The sequence below is a fragment of the Phoenix dactylifera genome, chromosome 10 (assembly GCF_051530095.1).
Source record: "Phoenix dactylifera cultivar Ajwa chromosome 10, Ajwa_hap1_PhDact_Kaust_v1.1, whole genome shotgun sequence".
Classification (NCBI taxonomy): Eukaryota; Viridiplantae; Streptophyta; class Magnoliopsida; order Arecales; family Arecaceae; genus Phoenix; species Phoenix dactylifera.
In genome coordinates, this window is record NC_143199.1 from 30,014,939 (window position 1) to 30,026,960 (window position 12,022).

Below are 12,022 nucleotides of genomic sequence, written 5' to 3' on the forward strand. Positions count from 1 at the left end.
CTCGACAAGAGGGAGAAGGCTAGTAATGAGAATCAAAAAGTAAAACACCAGACAATAGACATGCTTGCTTTGTTTTTTGCCGTCGTAACAATGGAAATTGTTCTTTTTTTAAAAAAAAGCAGAGTTGTTTTGTAGGCCATGGAGCACCAAATAATTAGGCACAAGATTTAAAGAGTATATGTAAGCCAAGGCCGTGGTGGTGACGATACAAACTTTAAGTGATCTGCTTATTAGCATGCACATGAATCTATACTCTCACAGCAACATCTTACTGGTCAAAACAAAAAAAATGACATACCCACGAAATATTATTGTAGGCAAAAACAGAATTGATGTGAATGAATATGAATGAGATGTGGAGGCTAATTTACAAACTTCTGAAATATGTAATGTTGTGTTGAGTAGGAAATCACCCAAATCCATGCAAGCCAGCTGAACTGTAGGAATTTGAAAGCCTTGGCAGCTTTAGAAATGCAAGAATGCCTGCCGCGAGGGCAAAGACAGAAGCTATAGCAAAGGCAGGAATGTTCCCTCCTCCAAAGAGAGCGTCCCAGGGGCCTGCCCCAAGGGATACAATCATCTGCATGCAGATCACGTAAACTTAGCAAGTGATGAAGCCAAAACTTAAGTTGGACAAAGAAAAAAACAATCTGGTGAAGTTATCATTCTAGTGGTACCGTTAATTTTTGGTTAGAAGGAAAAAGGGGTAATCTTTGATGTCTACAATGCAAATTTAGTCTCTATTTTTTTCATTGATTCTATATCTTGTGAATAAAATACTTTATCCATATCATTTAACTGATAAACCCCACAGAAGAGGCCACAGATGAACTAGCCAAACTCATCAAAGGAACCAAGGCTAGCTGTGAACTTCTGACAGTCCATATTCTCATAGATGGTTAACCCTTCCAACTACAAATTTTTTAGACCAACTAACATGTATGTAAGTGGATCAAAAACATTAAGTAACTTAGGGATTAGAAATAATCTGCTCTTCCTTTCCTAGCTTGTCTGGTTGTCCCAGTAACATTCTTTTGTGTTATGTTCCTGAATTAGCTTATATGCCAAGTTTAAGAGAAGGGAGAAAAGGTAAGGCAGAGATATATTTTAATACTAAATAGGTTAATAATTATAGAAGACTGGAACTGGCCATACCTATTATCTTCTTTATTACTTAAGATATTAGCATCTAATTTATGCCAGTTTCTTGCTTTCTTAAAGAACAGTCTAGGACTGGGTATCTTATTTTAACCATATATCTATCTTGTCTTTCCATTTTCTTACCCATGCAAGAGGGATCCTTTTTTATACTTGCTTGATTACTGATGGATTTTATATTTATCTTTCTCCCCACTTGAAACCATTAAAGGTGAAACCATAATCAGTAAAAACAGTGCATTTGAAACATCCATCAGACCCATAGACAATTAATTCAATAATCTCACTTGCCCAATTCTACACACAAGATGAAATAACATTTATTATTCAAAGCGCACTTTAGAAGAAAAAAAAAATTGCCCTGCAGTCAAAGATGTCAGCTTGGAACTAATATCCAAAAGAACATGTGACCTTTAAGGTTCACTCTAAAAAGGGAGAAAAATAAAGTAGCAAAAGGTGAGATCAATTCCATAGCAAGCTTCTGGATTACTGAACTGTTTATCTACAGATTGAACCGGGCTTTATTCTATTCAGAAGGCCTTGACTTGATCTACATTGGCAGCAGACAAGATAAAAAAGAATAAATAAGCAGAAATACACATGACAAACCTGAGGAATAACAATTGCAAGATTTAGAACCCCAGTAGCCAATCCTGAATACTCATGGAAGTTGTGTATCAGAACAAGAATGGCAAACAACAGTGAGAAAACATCGAAAGATTAATAAGATACGAACCTTGTCCACCTCCTGTATCAGCAGTCAAATCTGCAGTCACAGAGAATGGCACGCTATATGTAATCTGCAGCATGCAAGGAGTATTATCACATAGTTATTTAGCAGGCAAGAATGGACAGGAATGCATTATGCAGGTTTATGCTTACAGCGAGAGGAAAGCCAAGAATCGAAAATATAACCAATGCTGCAATTTTGATTGCTGTATTCTCTCCAATAACATGCTGAATTCCATTAGAGTGTTGACTGATGGACAACAAACTTGTGATCGTTGTGGCTGCCATGCAGATGAACACAATAAAGTTGCTCATAGCCCAAACAAATCTTGCACCCATTCTTCGACACATTGGGTCAATGAGGAGCGAGCTAACCCCAAGGACAACCTAGTCAGAAGTAAAAAGTTGCTTTAATTTCCTGTTTTAACACAAAATACCTGTGTATTATTTGATGCTCCTAGGGCACACAAACTAACATAGTTGTCCATCTTGCAAAAATGCATGGCGGACAGCCCAAATGGCTGATCAATATTGTTCATAAAAATGTACTTGAAACATATGCTGACCAAATTCCAGTGGTTCAGATGCTTTGTAATTGTTCATTGAAACTAAACATTTGTCTTGTTGTTGAAAAGGATGTTCATCATGACAGCTTGGTAATATGTATGCACAAAGTCACCTTGATATTTTCAGTTTTGAAGCATTTCTTGGATTATGTAGATCACCGTGGATTATCAATTTGAATTCACATGATGCATTTTTACATCAAGAATATGTACAATTAGAAAGAAGCATATTAATTGCTCACGAGATCTTACTGAATTCAATAGCAAACCAAATGCACCTTCTCTGACACCTTTATGATAAGCAAGACTTTCAGATGGGTCCCCATTTGGATTCCCATGGTAGACTTCACGTCCCATCCAATCAGTGTCAAAAAGGAAAAATGGAAACCATGACGCCTGCATATGTTGAAACAAAAGCATACCCAGATGATTGTAATCAAATAATGGAACTCATTTGACAAGAACCATCAGTGAGAGGAGAGAAAGAACATTTGAGATTGAAAAGAGATCAACATAATATAATTGCATGAAAGTCAAAGACCTAACCGCATACCCAGGTAAGAGCCATGACAAGAAGCACTGAATGCATTCCAGACGGTAGATGCCTCAAACTTGTTAGAATATTAATCAAGACCGAGCCAGGTCCATCCCTAAAGGCTTCAATATGGTCCTGGTCAACGTCGGAACTAAAATCCAAATGACCATCAGAGTTAGCTTTGCCCAAGATTTCAGAACCTCGACCACTGTCTTGCTTCCCCAAATTTGCCTGTGATGATTCATGGTCACGTTGCAGAGAATTATTGAGTAGAGGAGAGGAGTCAGATAAGTGCTGTGCAGGTCTTGCTTCCAGAGGGACTTCCTTAGCAAAATATAGAGTAACAAGCATACAGAACATAAGGAAGGCCTGCACAAACAAGAAAATATTTCAAAAATGTATCATATGAATATGGGTATATATATGCTACCATTTCAAGAATAGAAGTTAAACTATGAGATCTGCTAATAGTTATGGCGCCTAGGAGCTTCAGCATCAAAATGTTCCCTAAGGGACTTGATTAATTAAGGTAGATAAAGAAGAACTATTGGATAATTACTGACAGGTAAAAGAAAAGCTAAGAAGGAAATAAAAATAAGAGAAATCAAAATCCATCTTATTGATTAGTTTCTTCTAACTAAAATTGTTTGGAACATGAAAAAAAAAGAATGCCATGCAGTTACAAGATTAAAAATGCAAAGAAAACGAGTGACATAAAACCACCTATTCAGCAATAAACAGCCAGCAGAACAGTGCTTGTCACTTTCACAACTAAGAATTTAAATGTAGGCTTCGCCCAGCATGTATGGAACAGGCCAGAGATGGATATGTTACTGATGCATGAAGTTGACAACATTTTGGTCATTCATGTGCAACAAGATTGGAGCTCCGTTTACCTTATAACATGATAGGAAATGACATAAGCATCAAATTTAAAGCTAAAGACGGAATGAACCTTGATAGACATTAATTTTCAAAAAGTTGTTAACTCTACCATCAAATGTTTAACGAGAAAGTGTGGTCCAAACATATGTTTGGAATGGATCTTCCCTTTCCAAACAATAGGGTATATTCCAAACTCTAGAACCAGATTCCAATATGCTCCAGCTTTATTAAGCCTACAAATAGTGACCAATACACAATGCCAATGTCTTTACCATGGCAACCAAACAAACTGACACCTAGCTAGTCTAAAATTACCCAATTCACATAAAGCAAAGATAAAGGAATTTAGTGGTAACAGTTATACCAAAATTAATGTCACAAAATATCAGGGTGTCAGGTGTACTGAAAAGAGATGAATCTTCAAGTTCAAGGCATAATCAAAAATCAGCTCTTCCCTTCTAATACATGAATGTATGCAACATATGTATGAACATGTATTTCAACACGTAAAGGTAGACAATAGACATTTGGAATTTGTTTACAAAAAAAAATGTACAACATTTTGTTTGAGGAAAGCATCTCTACAGCATTCAACTGTTTTTTGATACATTTACCAGAATAGCGGCGGAGAATGGGTTAAAAGGATGTAGGTTGCATGTACAAGCAAAGATGCAAAGGGCAATAAATGATGGAAAACTCATGTTTCATGGTAATGCAAGAACTCACCACAGCAACTAAGAAGGCTGCCTTTAAATTTCCACAAACTTCACAGCAGGCTTTTGTTGTCAGAAAGGGAAACCACCTGCATAATAAAATTTCTTAGGAGGTTCTGATTTTGTTTGGGAGGGTTGGTCTTTTTTATTTTGGGAAGGGGGGAAGGTAAGAAGATTACAGTTGAAAGATGAAAACAGAATGAATGACAAACTATCATCTTTGTAGAACTTGCATCTTAGAAAAAACATTTTTATCTCTGCTATTACGATATGAACACGCTAGAATGATCCATGGTCTCCATGTCTCCACCCCCTCATGTTCATCTCAACTGACTATATGTTTCCCAAGGAGGGGAAAACATGTACATCCCATGCAGGCCTTTAGAGTGCCTCATGATCTAAAACAATCTCTTGCCATCTTTAATAAGTACATCTTTTTGCTTTGAAGAGTTGGAGAGCATATCATGTTATGAAAACAATGCAAAAAATTTCGACCAGATGAGAAGATCACAGGTTCACAACCATCAATGCTATACATATCCAGTGCCAATTTTATGCTTTTTTAATCTAGTAGCTTAAACTAAAATTGAAATCTTATTGTACTGGTGGGAATGAGATTAACAATTATTTTTTCTGATTAGGAGATTCATCTATCCATTGTTAAATTTAAAGGCCTGCAACCTCCAGCATCAGCCATCCTGTCATTTAACAAAGGTGATGACCAGGGGCCAAAACCATTAGAGTGTTCAGAGTGTCAACAGAACAGCCCCATCTGATTGAGACCATGAAGGACAGGTAGAATGTAAAAACATTGCAGCAGTGTTGGTTACAAAAAATTGAACTTCTAAAAGAGTAGCTCACACTTTCAAAAAACTGAACTTCTGAAAGAGTAACTAACTTTGGGAGTAGAAAGACTTTTTTACCCTTTAATCTTGACAAATGTGACAAATTAATTGCCAAAGGGCAAATACGGATAGTTTTGATGGGATGTTTCTTATGTGGCATAAGTTAACATACATTTCTGATTCAAAAATAACATTAATCTCTTGTGTCTACCATGAAGTTTTGGGTAAAAGTGGGTAAATCAAAATACTGCCAATTTGCATTCAATGGATGACCTCATTGAAAGTCAACTGTCTCAAAAGTAAAAGTTAAGAACAAAAAAAGGTCAAGTTGGCACCAGTATGCTGGGGCTAGCAGAACTGGTCAACTCTCAACTCCCAATTAACTAGAATAACTGTTTTGATTGGATGCTAGATGCATGATGGGATTTCTGTTGAGCGACCTGGTGAACAACTTTTCAGCGTCCCCACAAAAAAAAATAAAATAGAGAGAGAGAAAATAATGTAGAACTCTGAAGTTCAAGTATTCTTCAGTTTGTTGTTCTTAAATGGACTACAACTGGTCATATTTATAGCAACGGGTGCTTGGCTAAATGTGCACATGATGAGATGGAAAACATGTCTCACAGCTTCATGATCACCACCTGGACAAACTAAAGTTGATGCTAACCCAAGCCAAAACTTACGTCTCCACTAATAGAGAGCATTGATGATGGCCAGAAAACATCCCCTCTTGATGATGGGACCCATAAGATGATAGTAATGATCTCACATGTTTTCTTGGTAAAACTTAAAAACGAGACACGACAAAGTGTCTTTAAGGGTACACTAACTGGCATCGGCAGAGTTGGGGTTCTTGCGATTAAATGACTTGTGGATTTGCAGGAAGGCACTGAGAAGCATTGATTTAGACTAAATCTACGTTCAATGCCCTATCAATTTCGCAGTTAGTTTAGGCACCATTCTTGTTTTGCCATCTCTTATATCATATATATTTGTTTTTATTTTAGCTGGGTTCGTCGGACAGCATTATCACCTTGACAATTGGATGGAGTTGTCATCTGCAACACCTCCTTCAATCTTCCTTTGTACTTTTCATGGTGATTTTACTTTGTGGAGTTTATTACCTCTAAGAATGATTTTTTTTTAAAAAAAAAAAAACTTGTAATCCAGTAACATGATTTACCCAAAGTGAAAAATTGGAAACAAAACTACCATATACATCTCATCTGTTGTGTACCTGTGCCAATTTCCACTTGCACCAGATGAAAACCCGAGAATATTTCCAAGAGCCATCCATGAACAAAATATTGCATTTGCAGAATTACGTTGGTCAGGACCTATCACAATATATACATGATTTTCAATTTATCAAGAGGTTAGATTCACGCAAGATTATTAAAGATCTTTTGTTAAAAAAGTCTTGATCTGTCCTGCAAAAAGTCCTGAAAAGGAACGTAAATTCACCTGCAAGATCAGCCAAAAGAGCTCGGGCCGGACCCTGAAATTGAAAACGGCCAGAAAACTATTAGAAAATGCTGATATTGTTGGACATAGGCAACAGGTCAAGTTTACATTTTTTTTGCTGCCACATTAATAATGCAGGCACCTTCTTTGCTCAGTTATACAAGCTTGGTAAGAACAATTACAGAGAGGGGGGGTGGGGGGCAGGGTTTGAGTTTGCTTACCTGCACTGTGTTGTTAGCAAGATCCAGCATCCAAAAGCCAATAACAAAAACAGCTGCTGCTCGATACCGGGGACCGTTGTAAGTACTGTTTTCGTAATGATTTGAGTTAAAAAATTTGGCCTTCAGCTTATATAGAAAAGATAATGAAAAGAAACCAAATTACCTGCAATGCTCCTTTGTGTCGCCTAGAAGATATCCAACGTCAGCAGAAAATCCTATTAACGTCACCTAGATTACAGAATAGATTATAAATCAGAAATGAGAGAGAAGAATAGGCAGCGAGAAACCTCTTATCAAGATTCGTTGGCGCTCACAGCTAGAGATATCATGAGACATCCAGCTAAAATAAACGGTCGCCTCCTTCCATATTTTGAATGGCATTTATCACTCCATATACCAACACATGGTTGAACCTGGGAATCAAAAAGTTCCATACGACATATGCTTAAACTTTATGCAAGACTTCTCTCAAGTAGCAAATGATTTCAGACAGTTTTATCTCTCGAAAATGATATGCTTCAAAAGGCAAAATAAATCAATTTCATGAAATAGAAAATAATCTAACTAGAGGTCCACATAATGAAAACATAACAAAGAGCATTCCAAGATTAAACAGTTTGCAGAATTGATGATTGATATTAGTTACTAGTCTTTCTCTCAAAAAGAGCTAGCTATTGGTGTACAGCAGAATGCAAGTATACTGTACTAGAAAAAACATTTATGCATGCATATACTCATTTATGCATCCATGCACGCATGCATACCAAGAAATTAAGCAAATATTTTTTCTTCTTTATGTTCTCAATAAGATTATATAAAACACATAACAATTGGTCCATCTTTAGATTAGTGAAAGGCCAAAGTATGAAATACATTTAAGCTGTGTTTGGTTCCAGAAGGGAAAAAGAAAAGCAGTTTAGATGTGTTAAGTGGAGTAACTTGGGGGAAGATACAGGGGGTCAACTATCCTGATTTTGCGGCACGGTAAGTTATTCTTGGTTAAAGTGGGGTAAGCAGGTTCAGAGAAGAAAAAGTGGGCATAGGGCTGTTTTTCCAAAAATGCCTGTTTTACTCTTGAACAAACAAAAGTGTGCTCAGGTGATTGTTCCGCTGAATAGGATATAATAAATGGGCATAGGGCTTCTTTTGGCACTTAACCCCGAACCTGATGCAGCCCTAAGAAATATGAAATTTAAGGGCCATGATATCAATATAACGGTGGAAGTGTCATGTAATGACTGAAAATTTTAAATATTAAAAGAAATGATGGAAGCAAGAATACAGCTTAAACCTTGTTATTCAGCATGATCTTGGACTCTAACACCGAAAAAGTGTACACATTGCTAAGTTCTTTGTATCCCCAAGAAAAGTCAAGTACAATACCAGCAACAGAGATAAGAAATCAACAAAGTTTCAAATAGTTTCATTTCATGGCATAGAAGAATAAAGTTATCCTGTTCAATGAAATTAAGTTGTGAAAAAATAGAAAAGGTAATTAGGTATGAATTCATTTCCTGTTCAATGAAAATTTGAGGTATCTAAAAGAGCCTCAGCAACAGTAGTATCTTCTGCTAAGTTTCAGGTGCGGTGTACACAGCTTCAAAGAGACTACCAATTCATAGACAAAATGGAGGTGAAGTAACAGTGAGAAGGGAAGATTCAAATCTGATTTCTTCTCAGCAGAGACAAGTAGTGCCAAAGGATCTTAATGAGTTTGCGGAGAAGGAAGGCCTAAGAAAATCTTAATGGAAGTGACAGAAAAAGGAAAAAAAACATTTAAGAAGCTTGTAATATCAGAAAAGATCATATAAGGTCTAGGATCAGACTTACGAGTGAAAACAGGGTCTTAAAATGGACTGGACAAGATCTTCCCACGTAGTTAGTTGCAACCACTACTGAAAAATGCCTATGAAAAGTGACTGTAGTTCATAAAATGTCATGGTTGCATGACACGGCATAGAAGCAACAGTTATCATAATCTCATGTCATCTCCATGCCAATTCTAAACACCAGGATCACCATTCAAACTACGGAATCAAGGCATCAACGAGTAAAAGGATTCACGAATCCTTGCCGTGTTTTCCATGACATCCATTGAATGAGAAGTATATGTGATGATACCAAAAGATTATAAAGATAGTGTACAAAAAACTGCATATCATAGCCATTAAAATAATGATTTTATAAGGTTCAAGATCAATATCCCCTATATACAACAAAAAACTTGTAAGAGTGGATGAGTAAGGGCACAGATCAAGGAAAGAACAATCCAATAACAGAATTATAGAAGATATATAACGGCCTTAAAATGAATGAAAAAAAAGGTTCAGATCAAGCAAGAAACAGACAACTGAACAGACTTTACTGAGAACATGAAATTCAAGACCTGAGATGTCAAAACACCACATGCCATAAAGGGACGATTCAAAAGAGCAATGGGCACAGAAGAGCCGTCAGGTGCTGAGATGATGCATGCATGTCAAAAAATACAATATTGAATATGCATGAGGCATTCATAGTTACACAAAAAGAATCAAAGATCAAGCACTATTGGTGCTTATGGGGTAAAAGCTGTTAATACTTACTACAAAGCCGGTAATAGGCCCACAGAGCCAAATGAATGAAGAGAAGGCATGCTTTATTCCTAAAGTCTGCATCAATAACAAGAAAGTTATCATCAATTAAACATTTATGACTTATTTTACCAAAAACTCAAAGTGTGCAGTCACTAATAAGAATCAACTGTTCTATGTAAAAGTGGGAGTTGAAAATAACAACTGAAGCTATAAGAAGAAGCCTCGAAAGATAGACTTCACTCATAATTAGTGCATCCCACAAAAAAAAACAAATTTTCACTCCTAAAAATAAGAAGATTAAATGGATCAAATAAACCACATTTGCGTTAAGCCTGACATATTATTCATATGCAAACAAGGATTACACATGTCTAAAATACAGAATAAAGCAATTTCGTCAAATGAACCGATAGAATTTATTATACAAAGATGACTATAGGAAAAAACACATCTGACACAATCCTCCATCTTATTTGTTCCCTCAAAACCTTTTTGCTTCCTAAACGTAACCTACATTAAAGCTGTCAAAGTTTGAATACCCTTTCATGTTCTCAAGAATACTCAGTGTTCTTGAGAGAATCATCGATTACTTTGGCATGTAAATGTTTCTTTTCTCTTTATTGCTTTCAGCCTAAACAGATCATAATTTTCTTGTCTTTTCTTAATTTTCTCAAGAACTCGTCACCTGACTCCTTTATCTTAAAATTAAATCTAACCACATTTAACACGCTAAAACTCAAACAGTTACCCCACCCGAAAATAAATAAACAATAAACAGATATAGTTATCAGGTTAAAGATTTCCAAAATCAGGTAGTCCGGAAAACAGCTTAGTCTGCTAGTCTTTGTTTTGCACTTCGTGATTACACACGGCCATGCCTAAACTGACGCACAGAACCAGAAATCTCATTACATAGTGAATTCAGGGCAAATTGATTTAGTAAAAAAAATCGAATTTCTACAAGAAAACCGCCGGGGAAAAAGAAAAAAAATAAAAAGATACTATCCTTTTTAACTAGTTATAATTTTAAGTACCCATCGTCTATCTTAGCGGATCAACCAAAAAAAAAAAAAAAAAGAAGATCAAAGGATAAAGAGAGACAGGGACATCAATCGAACCTGGATATAAGGAGTCAAGAGCGAGAGCTGCAGCGCCCACCCGAACTGCACACCAGCTCCAACCATGCAGCTAAGAATCAGCGTCTTAAGGCTACTCCTCTGAATCGACCGAGGAGATGAATCGGAATGAACAGAAGAAGAAGGAGGAGGAGAGGAGGAAGAAACGGGGCGGCTCCGCCCGCCACCCCTGGATTCATCGATCTCGCCGTTGGGATCTCCCAAGGCGACGAGCTCCAGCTCCGCGTCGTTCAGGTGCCGGTACGGCACCCGGATCGACACCGCGTCCATCTCCTCCGACCGCTTCCCCCCCCCCCCGAGAGATCCAGCAACCAGATCAGGAGATCGGGAACGAGATCTCCATGGACGACCTCCGGATCTTGGATTCTTGGTCTAGGGTTCTTCCGTCGCGAGATCTAGAATCAAGGGAGGGGACGGGAACAAGAAAGAGGTGGGGAGGCAGCAAGGGAGAAAACCGCGTTAGATTTTTGGATCGGCGAGTTGGGGGTGGATAGGAGGGAGATTTCGAGCAGAAGGGACCGTGGCGGGGTCACGTGTCGGCCGACGTGCTCGCCCCCTTCGCACGTTTGGTACCCAGACCCGTTCACCGTGTCACGCTTTAGTTTTTTGTCTTTGACTTTTCTCTTTTTGGGAGCTCGATGGCTGCTATCTTTTCTAACTCGGTGGGGACTGGGAACTGACATCACATCTTCTCATTCGTTTAGATTCTTGTTTGGTGCCTCTTATTTTCAATTTCTTTTCCTGTTTCCGTGATCCTCGCTCACACCTCCAGCGCATAACCCACCGACCCAAGGCGGCGCCTAAAACAGCGACCGGTACTTTCCTTCCTGAGGAAATAAATAAATAATTTTGCTCATATTTTTTTTTTTATAGTAGTGTCTCGGAATTGAATTCCCGACCATCTAAACAACGGATCATTATGGGCTCGTTTGGTCCGCAGAGAGTAATTTTTTTTATAAAAAATAAATTTAAAAAATAAAAATATTTTAAAAATATTTTTGACATATTTAATTGGTAATGAAAAAGTGATAGATTTTCGGAGGGCTTATATTTAGTTGATCATTTACTTTTTCGAAAAAGTTATGTGTAATTCCTATTATACCCTTAATAAAAATTGGATCTTTAATGCTTTAGATCAAATAAGGATATTTTTAGAAAAAAATAAAAATATTTCGATTTTCGGCTTATGGAAAA

General features: G+C 37.2%; 1 protein-coding gene across 2 annotated transcripts; it reads right to left on the reverse strand.

Moving 5' to 3' along the window:
• Positions 1-200: 200 nt before the first annotated feature.
• On the reverse strand, positions 201-11,423 carry LOC103698077 (sucrose transport protein SUT4-like). Of its 2 annotated transcripts, XM_008780047.6 has the most exons (14): positions 10,811-11,423; positions 9,702-9,767; positions 7,431-7,529; positions 7,280-7,344; positions 7,117-7,201; positions 6,896-6,929; positions 6,669-6,768; positions 4,600-4,675; positions 3,007-3,357; positions 2,706-2,849; positions 2,041-2,274; positions 1,895-1,958; positions 1,768-1,811; positions 201-580 (listed from the first exon to the last, which is right to left on the reverse strand). In XM_008780047.6, exons 1-14 carry the CDS (start codon positions 11,096-11,098, stop codon positions 410-412), a joined length of 1,821 nt encoding a protein of 606 aa, XP_008778269.2. In that variant the 5' UTR covers positions 11,099-11,423; the 3' UTR covers positions 201-409. The 2 variants fall into 2 exon arrangements, with proteins under 2 accessions (XP_008778269.2, XP_008778274.2); XM_008780052.6 differs by lacking the exon at positions 1,768-1,811 and having other exon boundaries at positions 201-1,708; positions 10,811-11,409.
• Positions 11,424-12,022: the final 599 nt, after the last annotated feature.